General features: G+C 41.8%; 1 protein-coding gene across 6 annotated transcripts in view; it reads right to left on the reverse strand.

Annotated features, from left to right (window-relative positions):
* Positions 1 to 26162, reverse strand: part of grik2 (glutamate receptor, ionotropic, kainate 2) — a 410021-nt gene that overhangs the window by 248254 nt on the left and 135605 nt on the right. For all 6 annotated transcript variants that reach the window (XM_079561307.1, XM_079561303.1, XM_079561302.1 and 3 more), the window contains 2 exons: positions 16532 to 16699; positions 13261 to 13518 (listed from right to left, as the gene is read on the reverse strand). In XM_079561307.1, the coding sequence (XP_079417433.1) occupies positions 13261 to 13518; positions 16532 to 16699 (426 nt within the window). The remainder of the gene's footprint in view (positions 1 to 13260; positions 13519 to 16531; positions 16700 to 26162) is intronic.

Below are 26162 nucleotides of genomic sequence, written 5' to 3' on the forward strand. Positions count from 1 at the left end.
GACAGGGCGAACCGGACCCCGACGCGAAGCGGAGGGGTCTGTTTCGCCCTGAAGGTAATGACCAGCGTTCTATACATTATCCCTTACATAATTGAATTCAAACCCTCTTGGGGGGGAGGTTTAAGCGTCGCTACTGGAAATGCTCCATATCATTGCATGTGTCCCATGGTAAGACAGTTTACTCCATTTGGAAACAATCCCAGTTTCTTTAAGTCGTTTCATCTTGTATATTTGTAGGTGGCTAATGTCTAAAAGCGAATGGAAAATCCACACATTTAAAGTAAAAATATGTTCATAAATAAATAAATAAATGCCCTTGGTGAAGTGAGCATGTGGTGAAGAGAGTAAGTGAAGAAAAATGATTCAAGGCCACATGTAATGCATGTATTACCGATCCGTTTACAGATTCAAATCAGGCTTGTTTTTTATCGGCCTAATATTCCCCGCTCTTTTCTCATTACAAATGCAGAGGAGGATCAATACAGTAATCAATCATATTTGTCCCGCAAACAAACAAAAAGGCATTTAGTCGAAGAGTTAATATCGAACTCAGCCGGAGACTAAACAACTGAAAGTCCATCGACTGGATCCTGGCACAGCCGTGATAAATGAAGTCACCGCACAACTTACAAAGCTAATTACGAATAAGAGACTGTGCGCCAGCTCATGTTGCATCCTCTGCATCTGCTGCTCCCACACATGTCGTTCACCGTGTCTTCATCAAGCGCAAAGATGAAAAGGTCAAAAATGAAATCACGAAAAAGGTACAATGGCTAAAGTCAAAGAAATTGAATACAACTCTAGATAAGACATGGCCATAGTACATTGAAACGAATGTTAATTCTGGGGAAAATTATGTTTTTGCAGTTTTTCAAAAGTTATTTCATTTGCATTGGAGGCATAGACTCTGTCCAACACACAAATCATTCAATTCTATTTATGTACATCAAACATAATATTTGCTTCCTACTTTAAAACAATATTTCCGTACGTCTTACCACTAGTTGAACGATATTTATTGAACATGGGATAGTGATGAATGCTAACCACTGAACCCGGGGAATGAATGGAGAAAGCAATGCTAATACGGCTAAACAAAACTAGTAAAAGACAAGACATTTCAAAGAAATGACATCCTGACTGAGATAGACATAATACAACCAATCACTGACAATGAGTGGACCACATTCTCACATTTTGTTTTGCTCCTGGTTTGGCATTGCGTAGCTATAGGCTCTTTAGCAACCAATGCGAAACCATTAGATAGCCTTTCAGGCCAGTCACAAGATGGCCGCCATGTTGGCTGTGTCAACGAGCCTCATGTCCTATCTAGAGTTTTATTATCTATTTAATATCTTTAAGCTAAGGCACATCAATTTAAAAAGCAATAATAATCTTTCCTATTACTGTAAATGTCCAAACCAGGTCAGTCTTGTAAAAAAAAAACTTACAAAACACAAGATTTGGCTGTTCAAGGGAGTGGTCACCTAAAGTACAGTGTCATCAAATAAAAACTAGGCTAAATAACTTGTGGGCCGACCCGAGACCGCTCTAGTCTCAGCTGTATTTGATTGAACGGTAGTTTAGTCCACATTCACATGCTCTCACTCCATCAGCTACGTAACAGCAATCGGCTGTTTTCCACACTAATGCCTGGCAACGGGCATCAAGCGATCAAAGCTGTCAATGCGGCGACAGCACTTCCCTGATGTTATGGTATGATGGTTATTTCTCTCTCTCGTGGCTAAATACAGTCAGGCAAAGGCTCGAGACTGAGGAGAAATGCACTTAAATTGGCACACAGAGAGGAATGTCTTGCTGAGGGCAGAGGATAGACGTATCTCACTGATAATGTAAAGGCACATTTTTCCTCCTCAAAGTAGTAATCCAAAAATCTCCAGTTCATTAACAATAAGCCCTTTCTTTGCTAAAAAAAAAAAGACGAATGAAAGCGGAACTAGTGTGGGTAGAGGTCGGCCGCCTTCACCTGCTTGGTCCCAGAGTGCGACAGAGCATGGTGTCAGCCAGTCTTGGAGCAGCTGTTTAGTTTGACCCAAAGTAGTTGGATTCACACTGATTCAAAAGCGCTGCTCTCAAGTCGAGAGTCCCTTTAGGTCGACCTAACCAGAGCCAGTGTAAAAAAACCCGAAAACATTGAATCTTCCAATGACACAGATTGAAAGACCCACATATAATGTCAATGCTTAATGAACAAGTCAGGTGCTAGGTCTGGTCCTTTTTGACAAGTCTGAAAACTGTAAAGTAAAGCTGATCTAACCACAGTCTTTTAAATCACAACACACAACAACTTTTCTCCATGGGACATCTCCATTTGGACATTTCGGAGAGCGCAGGCCGTTAGCTGTAGGACAATCCCAGTGGGCATGTTATTCAATGATGATGGACAAAACCAGAGCTCTCCCCAAGCCACATAAACCCATTTGGTGTGAAATGTCTTCGCAAGTCCCCAAGATTCCCATTTTCAAAAGGAGGACAAGCTTATATGCAGCACTAAAGAAACCACTATAAGGTTGCTCATTATCCATGTTGCTTCATATACATGGGACAATTTACAAGATTAAGATTTGAATTGGAATGAATTGGACATGAATTGGCTGAACAAGAGATTTAAACATAAGCAATATTCATTTTCTTTCCCTTTTGCAGGTATTTGGAATTAGCTTCAAACACATTTTGATCACTCTCTTGGTTAGGAAACGCTATATTGATCTAAAACTGCCTATTCAAAGTGTCTCTCGGCTTGGTTTCCTGTTGGACATGCACTAACACCCTTTCCAAATAACACAAGTATTTGCTAAGCGTCTGCAGTTGTTGCATACAGTATAATGGAGTTGTTCCCAAACCTTGAATAAGAGTATGTGCTCACTGCAGCGTGATTAGCGTTCGGGCTGAGCTGAGGTGGGATTAGCCCGGTGAAAGGGGGTGGTGGTGCTCCGCTCTGAAGGCGGTGGAGTGGTACTGGAGCGTGTGATGGACTGGGACTGCCCTTGATACTCAGGCAAACCCCCGAATTGAAACAGATTACTGCCGTGGTCCCGGGACTGAAGCTAAAAAGCTAAAGAACACCTTCCAGAGCGGGCGGAGAATACAGCAAGAGTTTACAAGCCTGCACCCTGTCGAATCTTTTTCTTTCCTACACAAAGAGACTATAACGTTGCGCTGCAAAAAGGTATCTGGAAATAAGAAATATTTTCTTGAAAGTAGGACATATGTCTTTGATTTGACTGCCTGTCTCCGCAACATCTCCACCTATCTCACCGGCCTGGCTGGAGACTAGTTGGAAACTAGAGTCGCCACCAGTCAGTGAGATGTCTCGGATACGTCCATGACAATAAGGTGAGTCTTCAGGTGGTCTAGGAGAAAACAAACAGATTTGATTTCAGTGAAGTCTCCGCATGGTCTCTGAGAGGTCTCTCAAGCAGTTGTGGCACTATTTGTTGTCCTCAATCGGTTTCTGTGTGTCCAAGACCTGTCCAATACCAAAGAGATCTCAAAGAGTCAAAAGGAGTCTCTTTGAGAAACAGTTTGCGACACAACTGCTTGAAACTGCATAATCCTCTCGGAGACCTCTCAGTGACCATGCAGAGGTCTCTCAGAGACCATGCAGAGGCCTCTCAGTGACCCTGCAGGGGCCTCTCAGAGACCATGTAGAAACCACATGGAAACTTTCTCAAATCTCCATGCAGTCTCCGCTGAAATCAAACCTGTTCCGTTTCACCGAGACTTCCAGGAGACTTGGAGAAATTTCCATGACCAGCGGCAAGTCGAGTCTCCAACTAATCTCCAACTAGTCTCCAGGCTGGTGAGATAGGCTTGTGAATGTCCACATCAAAACAAAATCACATCAACTTGATAAGACAAGATAGATTTGTATTTGCAAACGTAATATCAGAATTTTGTGTAATATTCAAGACTGATCTAATATTGCAGTTCTTTTCTCATTGTGAGGCCTTGCTCCCCATTGAAATGCAAGGCCTGTCTGTCTTCTTTTTACTGTGCGATTCCATATTATGGGATGTTATTGTTGTTTTACAGAGGGAGACCTGCAGCTGACAATGCACTGGAGGAGGAATAGCACAAACATCTCTGATCCCCACAGCGGCGTGAGGAGGCAGCGAGCCCCATGTGGATGAGGGGAGCTACAGCGCGGCCTTACCCGGTGATTGACACTCCCGAGGCTTGGTAACGGAGCCGCGGCGAGGGGGGCGTGCTGGAGGTGCGGAGAGAGAGGCCTGTTGTTTACCGAGAACAGCAGCGTGCAATCACCAAGTGTCATACAGGGGAGCCATAGGGGACCAGGCGGCGGAGGCGAAAGCATTATTTATAGATGGGAGGTGAGGCTGAGGTCCTTTCAAAGTAAAAGGTCAGAGATGTGAAGTCGGTGCAAAGGATTCATTGTTTTATTTGAAATGTCCAATTTTAAGCATTTTTTTTAAGCAATTTTAAACTTTCACTGGACATTACTGACATACATTTTTCATACATAAGGCCTTAATGCAAGAAATGGACAAAATGTTCCACACTTTCTAAATCAAGCCATGTTTGAATTTATGGTTATAATTTGGTCACGCATTAGTTACAAAGATTTGTTCTGAGAGGAGTTTGGATTGGAGGTTGACTGATTTAATGCCAATAAAAGTCTAGTCTTTTTGAAATGGAAAAAACAACCTCAAAACAGCCCCGGCACAACTTCTTAGGCCCCAGGGGAGCTGAGAAGAGGTGAAGATCGTTTGTTTGTACACCCCTGAGGCTCAGATTTTAGATATGTTCTTATGTTATGCAGACTTTTTAGAATTTTGAGACAGATAATCAATTTGTGAGATGGAGACTTAGCGATTTTTGTTTTGGAATCTTTCTTCTAGTCTTTAGAGATGCACCGATCCAGCTTTTATGCAACCGGTACTGATATCGATACTGGGATTTGAGAATCTGCCAATATCCGATATTTACCAGTACCAAGACAATTTCTGAGTGAAAAATGTAGTTGGCTCTTTTCACCATTTTAAGGTCAATTACTAGTACTATTTTATTGTCATGATGTTACAGATCAATTATCAATTATATATATTGGCAAACTCTTGAATAAACACTTAATAAGGGTGACTTTTCTACATTAAATATCCTTGTCTATATGTCAAGTGGTTACATTAATATAAACAACTCACATTAAGTGATCGGACCATTACAAATATGTTAGATCAGCTAATTCTTAAATGAAAATACAAACACTTGGCTTCAGCTGTGGTTGATTTTATTTTACTTTAGGTATTTCTATCATAGTTTCTGACCCAGCCTTCATTAGTTTTCTTTTGCATTAGCATGCTACCGCGAGCTTTAGCATGCTATTGCTAACTGCAGAATTTTAGGTGCCGATCAAAAATACATTTGTGGAGGTTAAAACTAACTCTTTCGTTAGTAAATTCTCGTAAATTCTTAGCTTTACAATGACATACAGCATGTCCATATTCACGTAGATTTAGGTGGTGAAAGTTGTGTTTTTAAGGCATTGAGAGCAAAACTGGTATCAGTTCAGTATTGGACATTTGTAGCCGATACCCGTTATCGTATTTTTTTCAGTATCGGCTCCGATATCCAATACCGGTATTATTTATCGGCTGACCTCTAGTTTGGACATCTTGTTTAGTTTTTGAATAAGCCGGTATTAGTGAGATATTTGTTGTAAGGGGTTCAAAACTCAAGAAATCAGGTTAGGAATTAGATATTTGTCTCTACAGGTGCTACTAAAATTAGGGTTGTTGATGCAAGAGTGTCATAATAAAAAATTAAAAAAACGCTCCTTTGGAAAAAACGGGTGCTAGTTCTGTAACGTATTGGCTGAAGAACCCCCACAGACATTTGTTTTCTTCCACAAAGGGAATAAAGATGTTGTGATTACATAGTGTTGCATTGGAAGGTGACATGTGGGAAACAAACATGTCGACCAACATCATAAAATAAACCACGTAGAAGGTGGGATTGGTTCATTTTATTTTCCCCTCAACTTAAGCTCAAACGCTGGTCAAGTCGTTCGTCACTTTTCTCCGCAGCGTGACGAATCTTTCCCGTCGAACCTCGCTATTTCCGCTGCTGCTAGCCGTATCATTATCGTCTCTACTCGCACAATACACAGCCGACCATTTGCCGGCCATTTAGCCAGCGAGCATACACCAGATTATATGCCTTTCCCTGTCAATTGTATGCTTTTAAACTGCCCCAGCTGCCTTTCTCTGCTGAGATGTGTGACTCACCAGCTCTCTCTGGCACCTATGGACGACATAAGCGAACAGCGGGGAAAAAAAACAACAACCTCCTGGTCCTGTGTGTGTTTTATAGTTTCTGCCTTATGGCCTAATCAAAGCGGCGGTAGCAGCAGTGGCGAGTCCTTTCAAATGGATATGCTTGTACCACATATAGCTGTCATATTCCCGCACCATTATACAGACTAGGTGTTAGAGAGAGGGCCATTATGGGTATTGATTGACTTGTTTGCTCCCCGCGTGGTGCACAAGGAGCTCGGGGGGGAAGAAGCGGAGTTCGAGGTGTGTGTGTGACATTGGCCTAAGAGCGGACATGGTTTAAAACAGCAGGAGGTACGGGCCACAAGGGAGGCATACAGGAATGTAATACAGAGAAGTCAGCAGAGGAAGGATGTAGCAGCTGTGGCAGAGCTTGTGGAGGGGAGGGAGGGCGAGAAGCTAAAGTCCCCATGTTTTCTGATTAATGTGAAGTATGGAAAAGCTCGGGCACCCAGGCCCATTACAAAAGCTGACTTTGGCTCACCACTGTGTTCATTCTGAGGGGTGTTGACCCACTTCAAACAAAGCATGATGTCGAGAAGACTTCTATAATGATCTGCTGGGTCGTACAGCGGTTAGCTCTTGTTTTTCAGAGCTAGAAGGTCCCGAGTTCGATTCCCACCTGGATGGGGCCTTTCTGTGTGGAGTTTGCAGTACTCCATTTTCTCCTACCACTAAAACATGTATAATAGGCCAGAATGAATGTAGTGAGTGAGTGGTTGGTGGTGGTCAATGGCTTCGCTTCTACACCAAGGGGCAGCTGTGGCTACAACAGTAGCTTACCACCATAGAGCATGGCATGACATAATCGTGATTACACTGTCGCGCTTTGATAATTATTATTTCTAATAATTATTCTTTTTACTTAACATCATTTTTTTTGATGAAACAAATGTGGTGTCTCAAGTTTTTTTTTCCACACATTGACTAATTTTGATTGCAAAATAATTGGTGCATTTTACTCAATTATCTTAAGTAATACATTTCACTCAAATTAGAAGATTAAATCGAAAGTTTTAGTTTTGGTCCCATCTAAGATCATTTCAATTTGTCTGATTTCAAGTAGGATTTACACTTGTTCTACTGGCCTTAGCATTTTTGTCTTTTATCTTGGATGTTGTTGTTGTTGTTGTTGTTGTTGTTGAAATCACTGTGACTTATGTTGTGAGAACAGTAGCATCAGAACATTTAAAGAACACTATCATTCTTATCATAGTGCTGAATAATGGCCTTTTTATTTCATTCTTTCTTTCCTTCACCTGTCCTCCTTCCTATATATTGTACAGTAATGTATCCAATCCATAGTCCTGCTCCTTCAGCCTTGTACCTAAATATAATTGTCCTCTTGAGCGTGATCAGATTGTGTTCCCGTGTTCCCGATCGTCTACATTTCGTCCTACAGCTGTGAGGGTCACCGATGTAAACAGCCGAAGCCGGATCTCATTTCCGATCGCGCAGACAGAAAATCAAGCCCACATTAACCCCCCCGTGAACCGACCCTGTCCACTTTACAGCTTAATTAACGGAGGTGAGGGATCAGAGGCATTAATCCTGAACCGACGTCGCGCTCATGGCCCAAGGGCTGGGGCACCAAAGGCATCGATGACCGCAATAACACCCAGTGCAGTTTAAATGGTTAAATTATTGATCAGAACAATGAAAAAGTCTTAAACTGCGAGTGCAATTCACCTACAAATCCTTCAAAAGAGAGAAAGAAAAGGCTAATCCTCCAACATGGTCCTGACCAAGAAGATACAGCTTAATCCCAGGAGATGGGTCCCTGGGCGCTGCACTGCTATTTCACAATGCCAGGTTGAGAAGCATTAAAGTGGACATATCATGCATAATGTTGGTTTTAATCCAGTTTCTAGGGTACCTGCGCGTTGATATTTTATGTTCTATAATTTGAAACAAAGTCCATGTAAGGATAAGACAGTGACACTGAGACACAGGAGCCAGGGTTGGTCAGAATTTCGCCTGGAGCTTCCTGTGCAGGCAGAAACTAAGTGATTTAGTGAAAAACAAACTTTAGTTATCAACTCACTTGGAGCGCAGTATTGCACAAAGATGTAGGACAGTTTTGCAATTTTATCCATGACACCAATATAACCCAGGAAGTACGGATCGGAGTGCTTCCTTAGCAGAAGAAACGACCAAAGGAAACAGGATTACCCAAACGTGCAATATGATAGCACGGCTAAAAGCTCCAAAAACTTGATTTAGATCATGATATGTTCCCTTTAAAGGGATAAGATCAAATATAATGGACAAATGTCTATACGTTAAAAAGAAAACATGACTTATTTCCTACTCTCAGAACAATAACTTCATGTCCACTTCATCCATAGAACTCCTTCTTGGTGTCTCGGCATCAGCTCTAACATCAGCATCTCTCTCTTATACTCATTGTTCTTCCATGTCCAAACCATCACAATGTGGAATAACGCTGCCTGACCAACAAAAAACCACCTGGATTGAACCGTTATGATCGTGGGGTTGCAGCAGTTGGTCAGGGCTGAGTTCAGCAACATGTGCCCAAAGACTGACAACCTGAACATCCTAAGTGACCAGGTTATTCCATCAATGGATTTGTTTTCCTCGATGGAACAGGCATATTCTGCGAGGATAATGCCATGGAGCAAGAGACGTCACTTTCACACCTTTGGCCACCACGGAGTCCACATCTTAAAGGAACAGGCCACCGTTTTTCCATAATGAGATATGTTCTTACCTGAGCTTAGACGAGTTGATGTGTACATGTCTGGTCTTTGTGCGTGCGCTCAGCCACGCAAACAAACAAAGATGTTGTTAGCATTTGGCCTCTCCTCCTCTCCTCACAGGGGTGAAGTTAGAAGCGACCAAGCTCTTCTATGTTTTCTCTATTTAAATACGGTTATGTGAGTAGCGTAATAACACCTTAGTAGTACCTCGACGTCCACGCAGTAATATCTTCGCTCCTAAAGAATTCTGAAGATATTACTGTGCGAAGCACTCCTAAGGTGTTAGTACGCCTTACAATACAGTACCCCTTTTTATCTGCTTACAAAAACATGTTTAATTTTGTGTAAGTATTATTGGATCGCTTAACTACTCACGTAACCGTTTTTAAATAGGGAAAACGTGGAAGAGCTTGGTCGCTTCTAGCTTCACCCCCGTTTGGAGCTATAGGAATATAGTGGGAGAGGCCAAATGCCAACAACATCTTTGGTCTTTTTGCGTGACTGAGCACTGAGCAAAGACCAGACAGGTACGCATCAACTCGTCTAAGCTCAGGCAAGAACATATCTCAGTATGGAAAAATGATGGCCTGTTCCTTTAAAACCTTTCACTTGTAATTAATAGTGGTTCGTGGTGGTTCTGCAGAAGATTCTCAATCTTCAGTGTGATTCTAAAGGGGCTAGATGCAAGTTATCCATTTTATACTCACTGCTGCCACCTCAGGTCATACGTGTAACTGCACCTTCTATATTAAGCTCGTGCATGACGGCACTTTGGACCCGAATTAGCACCTTTTTGAGAGACAGTGCAGGATTTTAGAGGCAGTTGTGGTGAACAGGTCTGGGCTCATTCTGCACATTAGGACATTGTTGGAACATGTAGGGGGAGGAAAATACACAATTTTGACATTTGTAAACTCTGTATAGTCCCTTTAAGTAAGATGTGGACTCTGTGGTGGCCAAATGTGTGAAAAGGATGTCTCTTGCTCCATGGCATTATCCTGGCCTATTCCTTTGACCTCATTGAGAATCTTTAGGATGTGCAGGAGAAGTGCAGAGGTTTATTGAAACAATGCCACCGCAAGGGCTGTGATCAAAGATAGAGGCGTCCGACAAATGATTAGAGCATGTGACCTTTCCCATCCTTGTAGTTAACAAAGCAAATCATCTTCTGCTGGAGTTCCCAAATAAAAGGGACAATAACAGAAAGCCATTTTAGGAAAAGGTTGTTGTTGTTTTTTTGCCTTTATTTCAGTCATCTGTCTTTTAATACAAACTCCCTCTGCACCACACACAGCTCAGCGATGCATTCTTGTCCCTTTGTCAGCCTTTATTCATGGGGAGGGAGGGGGTTCTGGCGCACTCGCTGGCCCCCCGGCATATGGCTCCAGTCCTGGGCGCGATGGTGCGTTCGCTGCCCCTCTCTGACCCGAGCCGCCAGAACAGCATCCAGGCTTCCCCGAGTAACAAGGACCTTATGTCTCCTCTAACCTCACAGAACCTCGCACGGAACATGAATTATGCATCGGCTGCAAATGGTAACAATACTCAAGACGTTTCCCTGGCAAAACCTTACATTTCCAGCAGCGCGGGATGGCGATTAAACTTTAATTTTTATTACTTTCTGCTTCACAAAAGACAAGAAAGAGGGGGCGATCTGGGAAGACAGTCTGCATATGTTAGACGTTGGATTCTTCAGCTTTGTTCCACTTTCGTCTTGTTAAAGCAAAGGTTTCGACTCGGACTATATGTCTCGATGTAATACAAGTTTAATGGTATTTTGACAAGGGGGCACTTACCGATTCTGTGCAGTGGGTGCACTTGCAGGGGAGAATAAGAAGCTGCTGTCTGTCCTACGTGGCACTTTTCTATGAACCAGCAACCAAGCTTGTTGTGCAACGGCTTGGTTTTAAATAGTGTAAGGGACATTTTTAAGTGTAGAAATCTTTAAAGCAGCCAGGTGTAGCATTTTACTTTATAAAGAGATTGAGAAGATTCTATTGATATCTATTACACAATTTCCCCCATCGATCTGGTTATTTATTGATTCCTAAAAAGTAAAAAAAAAAAAACAGGCCACTAAGCTACATTTTGACAGAACGTTCTATAATAGCATTTTAAAAGTATATTCTAAAGGCTATTTAAAAAGATTATCAAATCAACAGGATTAAAGCTTTATGTAAATTTTAGAGCAGCAGGAGAGCAAAGAAACACACTTTTGATTTATTCCACAAGGTCTTTGTTGTCAGACTATGGAGCGCAGAGGACGGGCTAAATTGAGCGTAACTAATCACTTTCTTCTATAAAGGTGCATTATGCTACTTTTTATGTGAAAAATAAAGTTGACATTTGTATATTTGACCTTGTAGTGACCCGGTGGCTGCATGAGTGGTTAGCATGGCACCTTTACTTTCCATCATAGTGGTTTCTAAGACACTCCAGGATCAATTGTTTGTAGGTTTTCTGGTGAGAGGGTCCGGTAGCAGTGAAAACCTCCAAACAATTGGTCCTGGGGCGTCAGGAGACCACTGTGATGGGAAGTAAAGGTGCCATGCTGACCACTCATACAGCTGCAGGGGCACTACAAGGTCAAAAACACACATGTCAACTTTATTGATCAGGTACAAAAAAAAATCTGTCAGTTTAGCCCGTCCTCTGCGCTCCATAGTCTGACAACACCGACTGTCTCCAAGTGGAATAAATCAAAAGTATGTTTCTTTGCTCTCCTGCTGCTCAGATAATCATTTTACAACATCCTTTATAACATACTTGATAAATGCTATTATAGAAGGTTCAGTCAAAATGTAGCTTACTGGCCTGTTTCTTTTTACTTTCAAATACACACAAATATCAACTTTATTCTCCACATAAAAAGTTGCATAATGCACCTTTAAGAGGAAGCATGTGTATGTGCACATACAGTACATGTTGTTTAGTTTCTTCAGGGCCGTGCATAGTAAGTGCACGTGTGGACCCTCATGTAAGTTCTTGGTTGGGGCGGGTTGATGTTGAATTATTGTCTATACCAGTACTTTACCAGTACCTGGTTTACAATACAGACACATGAAGGATTTTTTTTCCCAACACGTATGAAAATCTAGATTTCTCATCTAGAACCACAAACAAAATAATCAGGTTAATTTATCCCATAAAAGACTTTGTATCATTTATTCGAGCTGAAACAACCAAGTAACTTTCTTCATTGTTATCCCTGGACCAACAGCCATCAAACTTGTTCTAGATCTATATTTTCCAGTACCGGCTTTCGATACTTATTATTTTATTTCCGATACCACACTGGTTTTGTTTTACGGTACCCAGCCATATTCTCAATTCCCATCCCTCGTATTTAGAGTAAGCAGCTCACCTTTCCTCAGACCTCACTCGTATCTTTTCCTGAAGTGGGACATGACCCGCTCGTCTCCATGGAGATAAAGGTTGCCAATTCTGAGCTTTAAGAACATTTGGTCCTCTTCCAAATAATGTAATTCGATAGCTCATCATTATTGTCCGGCTGATCATTACAGGAGCACTCATGTATATGGTGCCCCAGTTTAGTTACGCAGAGTTGCTTTAATTATAGTCATTTTGGACGTGTCGCCCACTGCTCCTAATGCAGAAAATAAATCCCAATATGGGGGCAGTAAAGTAAACCTTCGCCTTTATGTGCGCCTACTTGTTTGGATAGTTCACTCAAGGAAACATAAGCCTGGCTCATAGCTTTTTTTTTTTTTTTTTTGTAAATGTGAGAGGGCCTTTTGTTGAAGCTTAATCAGTTCTCTCATTCCTGACAACCGCAATGCTTTTGAAAGGTGATAATTAATCATATTTTTTCCTAAAGTGAGTCTGACATTAAGGCAAAGCTTTGACATTTAAACCTCCACTGAAGAAAAGATGACTCCGCAGTTTAGACTTTCTGAGGAAGTGACATTAAGAGAAGTCACCCACCGCTTTCTGTAGACCACTGAACCAGGATCAGAACTTTTGGGGAAAGGACATTTATTTAAAGAGAGAATACAAAAACTATGCTACTTCTAGTATTGTTTAAATGCCTTTGACATATTGTTTTAATCCTCTTTGCTCACAAACCAGTCGTTATATGGTAAGAAAAGACATTGAAAAGACGGTAAGCGAGGACTCAGTTCGCAGCGCAATCCGTCGACGCGATTTCCCCAAAGGCAATCTCTAAAGACTAAAGGAAGACATCGTGGAAGAACTCTACTCACCGGTGCTGTCGTCGTAGACCACGGTGACGGTCTTCCACCTGAAGAAGTGCACCAGGTCGAGGATGGCGCGGCTGAGCGAGGAGAAGTCCGGGAACAGGCTGACGTAGAACACATCGCGGTTATCCGACACCTGGTGCTTCCACTTGGTCTGGATGTGAGGGACTCCCAGAGCGTTGCAGATGGACTGCACCGCGTTGGCAGAGGAGCTGTGGGAGGGGCCGAAGATGGCTGCCACGCCCAGGGACAACTGGTCACACGCTGGATGGAGAAGGAATACATTTAAGTTATTTAACATGCAGATAGAAACGGAATTTGTTGTTAGAAAGTATGCAACTGAGCTGAAGAGTCTGGATTGTGTTTGCAGGGTGCAGTAACAGCACTGGCCAGCAGGGGTCAGTATGTCAGTGTTGGGTCGGAACACAAAAGTGGACCACAATATTACGACTCACTTTAACTTCTTAAAGGAACAGGCCATTGTTTTTCCATACTGAGATATGTTCTTACCTGAGCTTAGACGAGTTGATGCTTACCTGTCTGGTCTTTTTGAGTGCCCTCAGTCACGCAAAAAGACCAAAGATGTTGTTAACATTTGGCCTCTCCCAGTATATTCCTATAGCTCCAAGCGGAGTGAAGTTAGAATCGACCAAGCTCTTCCACGGGCACGAACAAAGACCAGAAAGGTACGTATCAACTCGTCTAAGCTCAGGTAAGAACATATCTCAGTATGGAAGAACTGTGGCCTGTTCCTTTAATGGCCACCTGAACCGAGCACATTTTCTTCAGTTTGGCTTCACACAAAGCTAAAAGCTTCTTGAAAAAAAAGTGTCAAAATAGCAACAAAAAGGAGCTGAGAACGAGGACGAACACGCAATAAAAGAGCGATAAAAACATGATGACAATGTGACAAAAACGCAACAAAAGAATCACAGAAAGTAACCCAAAAACAGCAACAAACATGCAACCAAAAAACTACAACAGAATAACAGAAATGTGACAAAAATGTGATGAAAAAGTGACAAAAACGCCATAAAAGAGCAACCATTGAAAATAAATGTCAAAAAAGGTTGCGACAACACAGCAAAAAGATCAGTTCAGATGAGTTTTGTAGGTCTTAGCTTTCAAACAAGGTGTTCCACTGGCCTATACTGGCTGTAACCTTTTAAATCTGGGTAAAGCTGAACTGGAGAAAATGCATTTGGTTATGGGAGGGTATTAGATGTTAACGCTAAGATTTCTGTGTTGTGTTTGTTGAGTTTAGCAATAAAGATCGGCCTTAAGATCTGCACGGTGGCTTGGGTTTGTATCTCGGACTCAGCAGGACCTACTATCTGCCCATAGGTTTCCTTCGGGTTCTCCAACTTCCCATACCTCCAAAACACTCATTATAGTCATATTGTAGGCATATTTTCACTAGCATGCAAGTATGTTTTTATCTCCTTGTCTCCTAGACTGGAACAGGTTGTTTTTTTTACTCCAAAGGGTTCTTGATGTACTTTGGTGGCTTATCCAAAGACAGAGCGAGTACATGAACTCTTTCAGTAATAACGACATCAGCAACGTGTTAACACAGAGTCTGACATTTAAACCTCCACAGAAAAAAAAAAAAAAAGTCTATACTATCATTTCATCAGCAGAGTCATTCATGCAATGTAAAAAGTAATAGTCTATACTGATCCAGTCCAGGGCCAGAGGGGTCACTTGCAGCTTGTTTACGCTGGTCACACGTGGAAACAGACGACACATCTTCGTATAGAGGCAAGGCAGCGCGCTCTAATCAAGTTACGTGATATGGGCGTGCGGCTAAATCATGCAGACAGGATATAATGGGCGGTAATTGATAAGAGACTTGAAAATGTCAGACCGGCGCTCGCAGAAAACTGATAGATTATGCCGCTTTATTGGCCGTCTCGGGGGGGCAGCGGCTCTGTGAAATACACGCAGCAGAATCATTACCTGGAACCAATCAATCCTCTGTGTTTGCGTTTTGAAGTGCGCGGCGCCTGATGATAATTGTCCCAATCTGAGCAGAAGCGTCAGAAGCAGAGTGTATTTACAATGGTAAATTGTCACTGCGTGTGAGAACAAAGTTATGGCATCGAGTGTAGATGTTGGAAGACTTAGCAAGGAGTTGACTGAGAGGCTAGTCAAGGCTTTCTTTGGTAACACTGTTGCAATTGGGTTTTTGTGGTTTATACGTCCAGGACAAGCTTTATGTCATCATCATAAGCTGACTGGATTTTGTCCAAAATAATCAAGAACAATAGAATTGAAAGAAATGTTCAATAAAAATATGGGGGGAAATGGCTCATCATTTTCAGTCAGAAATGACCTAAAATTACTCCAGAAATGAGAAAATCTTCTTGTGAACAAAGTTTTAGGTATTTCCAGTTCTGTTCCCTTTTTCCTAAAGACTATTCTCTTCAAAATTAGTTAATTCCCAAAGAAATCCATTGATATTTGTGCTGGAAGTGCTCAGCACATTCCAGAACCACATGTTAGCCACATTAGCATTTAGGCACAAACCTGTTGAAAATGTCCACAGGGCCATTGATTTCACAGTTGACAGTGGTACATCTGAGTAGAGGTCCATTGTCTCTGTCCAACAATATGCCATAGTCCATATCAACAGTGAATGAAGACATGTAAAGGGCTCTTTTCTGAATAAACAAGGCGGCCATTTTGCTTCGGGGGATGGGTGTGACTGACGCACCTTTGTGCACATAGATAAATGCCCTTCTAAATTACAATCAAATCAGACATTTTGCATTAAAAAGGCATTTGTAGTTATTTATCAGTTTACATAATGGATAAAAAAGCACCAGAAAAGTATTATTATTTAGATTTTTTGAAATCCTGTTTTCATGGGTTTTGTGAGCTGGAAGCCCAAATTATGTACGAATAAACAAATAAATACTTGAAATGGTTTAAGCTGTGGGCACTGAATCTATAATCTATGGACGTTTTGAATGGAATTATGGAAATAAATCAACTTTTCCATGATATAATTTTTTTTTGGAAAGGATCTGTACTACTGTACTGTACTGTACCACTGTTCCACAGTGGAGGCACTTTCTGTTTTTAAAATGAGCAATATAAACCATGTGGTGGAGCGTTTAACACTCTCAGCAAGATTTTTTAAAAGTATGAATTTGGATTGCTGGTACATACACACACTAACTGTATTTTGGACTTCATCAAACATGATTTTTATTATTTTAAGTTTTGCAAACCACTTCCTAGAATTCCCAAATGGTTCACTCTGACTTCCTACCTTTCCTGGAGGCCTCGAAGCTGTCGTAGATGTTTATCCTCTGAATGTCGTAGGTGAGCGTGGTGTTGGGCAGTAGGGTCCTGTTCCGGTTGATTGTGTTTAAAGCAAATTTAAAGGCTAACTCCTCGGCTCCCGACGGCCCGGACTCCACCGACTCGAATATGCCCCCTGTAGGAGAGAGAGAGAAATGCTTAGTGAAAGATGAACAATGGTTTGAATGCAGCTAATATCGATTATAAAGGCTTTCTCACAAAGATCGGGACTATGTGTAATGAAGATTGTAAAATGTAAAATAGGGGAATTTGACTTTAAACCTGTTGTTATTGTGAAAAATAACGACAGTCAGTGGTACTTTTTGAGTCACTGAGGCAGACTGTCAATCAAACAATCACTTTATGCACTTTATGAATGCAACAACTTTAACAAACCAACAATGGATTGAACTCAAGACTCAAAGACATGACTCACATTCGAAAACCTTGACGAAAATGTGTGCTTTGCGAACTTCTCAAATTTGACTTTCTTTGTCAGAGCACGGGCACATTTTTGCAAATTTAACACATTTGTCATCCACAGCACAATGCAAAATATTAAAATGTCTTCACGTGCCATTGCCATGAAGAGACACAGATTGAACAGTGTTTAAGAGAAATTCCAACAAAGTGATAAAATACAATGTGCAATGGCGCCCCCAAAATCAAGAAAAAGTCATGCATAATAAAACTACAAGCTCAACAAGTATTCTTTATGTCAATTCTTCTTAAACCTTTCACATCAATAGACAGTCGAAGAGCGATGGACTAAGTAAAGGGTGGCTTCCCTCATAGCATTAAACATGAGTTCACTGAAGTTTGTTCGTGCAATTTGGCCGGGTTAAAAATAGGACGATGAAGAACGTGTTATCACAAACACATGGAAGTACGAGCGACAAGCCTGTGTTCAATGATGACTTCAACAGGCAAAAACGTTTCAATGGAACCACCGCGGCCAGTCCCGATTTCTTATTAGGCTTCCCGCAACTAATAATGATGCTACATCTAGGGCCTGACCGATATGTCGGCCGGGCTCAGTCAGAGCTTTAAAATGAGCCCTCCCAAAACTTCCTAGGCCTCAGGGGAACGGAGAGACATCGCGGTGTAAAATGTTTGTACACCTGTTTTACATATTTTCTAAACTTTTGTGTATAATTTCGGAACGATGAGAGATAGAGACTTACTGCTTTTGTTTTGGAACCTACTGATTTTTGTCTTTCAAACGAGCACCCTCTGAAGTACCTACTAAACATAATCATACAGCGCCCCCTGTCACAGTTCAAAGGGACTATACTGAGTTTAAAAATGTTAAAAATTAAGTATTTCCCTCCCCCTATATGTTCCAGTCATGTCCTAATGTGTAGAATGAGCCCAGACCTGGTCACCACAACTGTCTCTAAAATCCTGCACTGTCACTCAAAAAGCTTTGCTTCGGGTCCGAATTGCCGTCATGCACGAGCTTAATATAGAAGGTGCAGTTACATATGTGACCTGAGGTGGCAGTAGTGAGTGTAAAATGGCTGACTTGCATCTAGCCCCTTTCAACACTGACACGTTTAGAAGCTTCATACACAGGATTATGGACAGTTGACAGTGGTGCATACCGGCATCGGCCAAACAAAATACCCGATAATTGTTTAGTAGTTTAGTTTAGTTTATTGAATGGCCAGTGTGCAGTTACATTGAAAAGATGCTGCACCAGATTTAGCACTATGCTAATTTCCATCTGTAATCCCCACATAGGTCGACCGATATTTCTATATATTTCTATGATAGAAACAACAACAAAAAAAACAACAACAACATCAAATTAAATTACTTGAAATATCGGCCTTGATATCGGCTATCGGCCATGCCAACCCTCTTCACATTGGTAACGGTATCGGATGGCGAAAATCCATATCGGTCGGACCCCAGCTACGTCCTTGTTTTTAAGAGTCTATGGCAACACCTCATAAAAATGTTGACCTTCTAAATACCACCAGGCCTTGAAGAAGATCAAATCCGGACTAAACCGGGCATAAAAAAGTGCTAAATAAACCTGGATTTGACTAAATTAGGTGTATAAACCACGTCCAAAACAAAACAAAAACACCTAGCTTAAATTAATTACTAACATGAACATAAAGTGAATAAATTGCAGATGATCCCGAAGCGCCACTGCTGGATAATGCGCTGCCAACACTCGATGGTCTGACAATGTAAGCGAAGAGCACAAAAGCGATGTCAAACGTATTGTGTTTTCCATGTTGTAAAAACAAGCTTCAGGCGTTTTGTGAAAAGAAAGAGAATGAGATTTGCATTTACTATCATCGTACCTCATTAGACAAGGCAAAGGTGCTGCTGTCAAAAAGACGCAGAAAACCGCTACAGGCCTGGAGTAAAATGGAAAGCTTCTAATTTATAGCTAAAGCAAAGTTGATTCTGTGCACCGTGGTTTGCTTTAGCTCTGAACGCCAAAAGCGCTCTTTTGTGCAAATACACAAAAGAGAGGAAAGATTTTACAAACAAGAATAATGCTGGTCAGTGTTTCGAATGGGCCTGGAGCACCCTCTGCAGGCAGCTGTGGAAATGACGTGACAAAAACAGTGAAGAAAAGCTTTCTGTTTTTTAGCTAAAAGCACAGTAGCAAATCAAAGGTGCAATGATGAACACATTTTGTGTCCAATGATGGATTTGGGACTTTTAACAATGTGAAGGACGGTGTTAGAGGATAACATTAAATCGCTATTTATCTTTACTGGGTCAAGCTGTAAAGTCGTACTATCTGTCATAGCCTTGACTGTGGTGCTCAGGCGCCCACTCTCAGCCACTGAATGTTTGCTTGCGTATCAGTGTGACGCTCTGAGAGGGTATTTATCCCTCTTCTGTGGAAGTATAGACAGACTTGAATGGTAGGACTAGCGCAATGTCTCGACTTCATGTCTCCGGGTCCCATACCGAATACCAATGGTAAATAAACTTCTCCTGTATAAGACATCCAGACTGCTGCCTATTCTTCATCTATCCTCTCCAACACCATTGTTAATTCTCTAACAGACAGGACTTAAGTGGACAACCCAAACGTGAGAGAATTAAAGGAACAGGCCACTGTGTTCCCATACTGAGATATGTTCTTACTTGAGCGCAGTAATATGTTCTCTTTACTGTGTAGACGTCGAAGTGCTCCTAAAGTAGTATTACGCCTTACAATATAGTACTATAGTACTATACTTGAATCGTGTAAATCTTCACGTAAACTGTATTTAAATAGGGAAAACATGGAAGAGCTTAGTCGCTTCCAATTTCACCCCATTTGGCCCCATAGAAGAGAGGAGGAGATGCTAAATGCCAACAACATCTTTGGTCTTTTTGTGTGACTGAGTGCACGCATAAAGACCAGACAGTTACGCATCAACTTGTCTAAGCTCAGGTAAGAACAGATCTCAGGATGGAAAAACGGTGGCCTGTTCCTTTAAGAGAAATTCTACTCCGCATTGTGTCTTTGGAGAAGAAACAATGTCACCACAAGGTTCACAGCTCAAAAAAGTTAATTCTGATTATGCCTCCTTTAATGAGGTCAAGAAATAATACCTACAAGTTCTGACACTAGCTTGAAATTTGCACGTTAAAAGATGTATTAATGTTGCTGGAACTCTTGTTCAAAATGTTTGAATGATCAAGCACTTCCCGCAGTGTGCACCATCAGCTCACAGAACAGCCTCCACACTGGCAGCCATATTGAAAGATCCTGTCGCCGCGGGTGGCAGCGCCGAGCATCGACAGGCGTAATTACATAAAAAAGCCACACATCACAAGCTGATGCGATGCACTTTCATCCAAGCGAAGACCGAAAGAACACTCAGCAGTGACACAACGCCACGAACGCTTTGGCCTCTTGTGTTCGCTGGGCCTGAGATTGTTCCTTGGGAAGATGGACCACTCGCGCTGATTGACGATTGTGTTTCATGGGCGCAATTTATGTCTAAGAGGAGCGTTATTAGATCTTCATCGAGGTGAGTGGGGCTTGGAGCGTTGAAGAAATTAGCAGCTTGTGTCTAAAAAGTGCTGATTAAGCTTAAATGTCAAGCAAAAGAAAGGAAAGTATGCAACAATTCAATCATTATTTGTTTAAGTCTGTGGCCATTTTGCTATCTTAACTGATTGACTACAGTGCCCAATTAAGTTTTCACTATGACAACATCTTCACTATTTCACTATGGACAACATCTTCTCTTAAATTATTGCATTTAGACACAAAATTGTCCAATCTCCTACTTTTAAAGAAAGAGCCTGTGTCACAAGTCTCTGCTACACTGTGGTCATTCACTCAGCAGTTGGTGGTGGTAAGCTACTATTGTAGCCACAGCCGCCCTGGGGAAGACTGAGCATTTACCACATGATTGAATGTGTTGTTTATATCCTGATCTCTTCTTAAGTCAGTCTCCTCTAAAGGACACGTGTGGAATTCTTTCATTGCTTTCTTTGAGCTGCCCCCTAGTGGCTGGAGTGAGCATTCTGGTTATTTCTTTAAAAAATCATAACTTTTCATTTTATTTATTAAAAGGGACAATGCATAATTAATAAACATATACATGTAAATATGCCAGAATTAGCCAATTTCTACTTTCCATCTGTAGTTCCCGTTTTTTACATACTCAAGAGTTTGTGCTCTATAAATCAGGGGCCGGATTGAATCATCTGGCGAGCCGGATTTGGCCCATGGGCCGCCTGTTGGAGACCCGTGCTCTAAACTATCATTCCACTCAAACATGGGGGGCATGTTCACAAAAATGCAAGATGACAAGGCAAGATGTTAGGAAAAAAATGTTGGCTCCGATATTACAAATGGTAAATGGTCACATTTCTGTAGAACCTTTCTACCTGCTTTAGGCACTCAAAGCACTTTACATCAAGGAACCGATCCTCCAGTCACAAGACGACCCGCTCAACCATCTGTGCCACTATCAAGAACTATGGCTAATGCTACAACTTCACACTTGTCAACTTCAATGAGTGACAGTTTTTGTAATGATTTTCCTTATTTAAGTCGACTTGTTTCCCTTATGTCTTGACTTAATTCGATAAATTACTCTTGGACTGCACTGTGTTGAAAAGATTTAGTAAAACATCACCATTTCATGACAGCTATCGAATATTGCGATGTTTCATGTCAAATAAAGTGTAGTTTAAAAATGAAAGCATAGTTTGTTTGTTTCTTCCTGCTTTGCAAAGTCGCAAGTTCCCTTTACGAGACTCCCACATGGCCAACTCACAGTAAATGCAGCTGGTTAAGACCAATTTAAAAAATGAATTGAAGACTACTGTGAGTGTGAAGCCCCTAACGCGCAGGAGTATAACACTGATGTGGTCCAGCGTCTGCGTCTCACTTCCGGCTGAATAAACCTGATTCTCCTCCGGCTCCAGGACATGAGACATCCACACCACACTCTCACTGTTAATGACCAGCTCGGCTCAGTAATGGCCACAGCTTAGTCCATTAAAACTGCCTCCACTTCGAAACGCCGCGGGAAAAGATAGCTTTGTCTGTCCACATTTGAAATCCGCTATATCATTATTTTACATTTTGCCCCGACTCGCATTTGCAAGACAGTGTGAATTAGCATAAAATGAAACTCACGGGGGGTGAAATGATACAGGGGAGAATATTCTGTTTTCATACAATTAACACAGTTGTAATTAGGGCTGCACGGCATGAAGAAACACATACATTTAACGCTCAAATTCTTAAATCTGGACCAAAACGAGTCTAAAATGGACGTATAAACTAAAAGACTAAGATTGAACTCCTGCACATTTTTAAAGCAGTACTAAGTAACTTGTTTACCTTAATAAATCCTTTTCGTAGTCCCTCTGGGGGAAATACAAGTGTTAACGGGATAATTGGGGGGGGTCTTTCATCTTCCCCTGGTGTCTCTGGCCAGAAAACCACAATTGCAATTTTCCTACCTCCGGGTCGGAGTCACCAATACACACTAATGGAATCACGAAGAAGAAGCTAGCAGGCTAACGGGCAAAGCTAACTGCGAGCTAGCACCCCTTAAACAGTATTTACAGCCAAATTTGATCTCCATTGTGTCATTGGATGTACAATATCCCTCACTCCCTTTGTCTTTTATGTTCGCTTAGTATTTACTCTCACGGACAATTAATTACAATTAATCTCAGGGCACGAGTTACTTAGTTCTGCTTTAAGTTCTCACACACTTCTTCAAAACTGTCAAAATCGCTGTCTGATGGCTGAATTGGTGTTCAGTGTCCATTTTTTATTCATTTTTTTTGCCCCAATCTGAACACGATTAATACAACGAGTCATGGTTGAGCGGCATAGGTCCCATATGCGATCGAGCACAACCAGGAAGTGATACTACTTGGGGTTGACCAATATCAGATAAATATTGCGATGTCACATTCAGGGACTGGAGGTGCCATTTCGGATTCCCTAATGGGATGTATGGGAATGCAACCACGCCTCACTGTGTCTGCGGATACTTGGCAGCCCTGTTTATAAGCCTGCTTTTGGGAATTTCAGTATTCATATTTCAAGTTTACAAAATAGGGGACAATGCTACAATATGGTTAAAGGTCCAAAAAGTCAGCTAAACAAAATATAGTCCATTATAGACTTGCGCTTCCTTCCAGATAATATAAAAAAAGGACGTCAATGGCCTCCTCTTAATAAATGCCTGCGCTGAACAAACCTGCCTCTCTGCCCTGATATAGTGCGTAGTAGAAATGATCCATGAGTCAAATGCATCTTATCCAGAGGGGGCTCAATAACTGTAATGGTTCCAGTATGGAGTGCCGTAAAGGGCTTTTCTTCACAAAGCTGGCAAAGTGTGTTTAAAAGTGCTACAGCCCCCCGGTGACCGCTCCTGACAGCCAAGCAAATGAATGGGCAGCGGGGAGGAGGTCCGGAGAGCCGTGGGGCGGGTGGTTTCTCCGATCAATGCGCTCTGATTGGCCGACGAATCAATCAATCGAGCCCCCCGGGGGAGCTATAGTGGGAGATTGAAGTGTTTTGTTTGGGCAATAGCACCCTTTGGCATGGCCCGGTCTGGTATATTAACTCGCCGGGGTATGTGTTTGGACAGTAGGAGCCGCTGAAGTCCAGACATGATGCATTATGCTGAGCTGCGACCGACGATCAATGTGTGACAACTGACCGGCCTTTTGCAAATGTACCTTTCAATTTGAATGTGACAGATGCCAGTTCAGTGGAGTCGAAGGGAATCCATGTGACTTAAATTGTTGTGATTTAAATCAGACTAATATAAGCCAATAATGTCTCTAAAGCAGCTTCCATGGCACCCGAAACTCTTCACATTGCATTATCCATTCTATCAGAAAACTTGGTGGGGGTAAAATGCTGTATTTCACAAAGGGAAGGTGGGTCTTGCTTAAAGAGTTGGAGTCTTAGATCTGTTGACGAACAGTTCTTGAAACACTGAGCCACAGTCATGCCAAATTAAAGGCACACTGCGTAACATCCAAGGTTGCACTGGTCAAAAGTTTAGTGTATTTAAACAAAAAAAAGTCGAAATAGATTCTTTGATTTCAACTTCGCACTCTTTTGAGATTTTCTCAATGTGCTTTAAGACATAGTCACCAGAAATAGTTTTGACTTCACAGATGGAGACGACCTTGTGAAGCTCGTTGTGAAAAATGCTGAGAATTTTGGCAATTTTAAAGAACAGTTTTTTGAGCTATTTCACCCTTTCTTACACGACCCAACATCTTCATCACACACTGTAAAGAGTGTTGAACATAAAGAAACGGCAAAAGTCTTTCCAAACTTTTGAACAGTACTGTGTGTTGCTTCATCGGGTTCCCCAACAATTCAGACCCCCAAAAATGAACACCCACTTTTAAAGGAACAGGCCACCGTTTTTCCATAATGAGGTATGTTCTTACCTGAGCTTAGACGAGTTGATGCGTACCTGTCTGGTCTTTGTGTGTGCCCTCAGTCACACAAAACGACTAAAGATGTTGTTAGCATTTGGCTTCTCCCAGCATATTCCTATAGCTCCAAATAGGTGTGAAGTTGGAAGCTACCACGCTCTTCCACGGGCACAAAGACCAGACAGGTACGTATCAACTTGTCTAAGCTCTGGTAAGAACGTATCTCAGTATGAAAGAGCTGTGTGCCCTCAGTCACGCAAAAAGACCAAAGATGTTGTTAGCATTTGGCCTCTCCCAATGTGTTCCTATAGCTCCAAACGGGGTGATGTTAGAAGCGATCAAGCTCTTCCATGGGCACGCACAAAGACCAGACAGGTACGAATCAACTCGTCTAAGCTCAGGTAAGAACATATCTCAGACTAGAAAAACGGTAGCCTATTCCTTTAACATAATACTGTCACTTTAAGTCATAACATGTAAATATGCCAGTGTGGAATAAACCCTTGTACTTTAACTGTTGAGTGAAGTTTTATGCAGTATGGGTTTAGGGATGGGCACACATGTTGGTGGGGGAATACTTTTGTTGCAACATCTGCCCTGGGTCAAATTGAACAAAGTGTGGCTGTCAAAGAACCCACACACCATTAACTACATTTGAAGCGTCACTTGCTTTCTTATTGGGCCATAATTGTATTTGCAGGAAAAGCTACCCCAAAACGTATCCAACCCGACCGTTCAAGGTGTCAAACCATTTTCCGACCAACAAATTGCAGTTTTACCACAGTGAAACAAAGCTTTTAGTCCAATCCTGACAGATAAATCTCCCGAATAAAACGGCAAACATTGAAAGCCGGGGAGTGCGGCAGTCGTGGCACAGTCTCGCTCACATTAATATTCTTCTCGGGGGACAGGCCTGTTTTGCATGCCATAATGAGTTAGAAGGAATTAATAAGCATCAGTTAAGGGCCATGTTCTATAATTGGAAAAGTGACTGACTGTGATGGCTCTGTTCACTCTGCTGGAGAAGTACGTGTTGGTGCGGATTCACCAGAGAAAGTCAAAGGGAGTGGATTTAAAGTTATTTTAAGACACACACGACTCAGTCCAGATGACGACTTCGAAAACCTTCATGCTTTTGCAAATAGAAATGACAAGCAAGTCTACGCAAAACTAAATTGTGTTGATAGAGTGGAATTCTGCATAGAAACAGTTAGTTAGTAAGAGGCGGTACAATAGGTGTACAAAAAAAGGAAAAACAAGGAGGTATCCGGGCAAGGCCACACAAATCTTCAATGGAGTTCAGTGGAGAATAAGATGTAGTCGTCTGCTAAGGTCTTCCCAGAGGATGGTGAAAGACTGTTGCGGGGTGGAGGGAGCTGCGCAGGAGGAAGAGGAAGGAGAAGGAGCTGACCAGTGCAGGACACCACGCTCTGAAACAGGGACAAACCCAGGAGGCACTGCACCGTTTCAGAGGATCAGAGGAGACTGAAAGCAGTACTCCAGGTTTCCCCTACCTCCAAAAACATGCTGGTCAGGTTGGCCCATAACAGCACCAAACGTACTCATCAAATTTCCTACTGAAAGAAAAGATCCAGAACGTTGTGACAAATGGATTAAATCAGTAAATTTCGCATATAGCTAACTAGTAATGCTATTTGTAACCAATACGTCTATTTAAGGAATACAACAACGAGCTC

Source organism: Gobius niger (genome assembly GCF_951799975.1).
Source record: "Gobius niger genome assembly, chromosome: 8".
Lineage (NCBI taxonomy): Eukaryota > Metazoa > Chordata > Actinopteri > Gobiiformes > Gobiidae > Gobius > Gobius niger.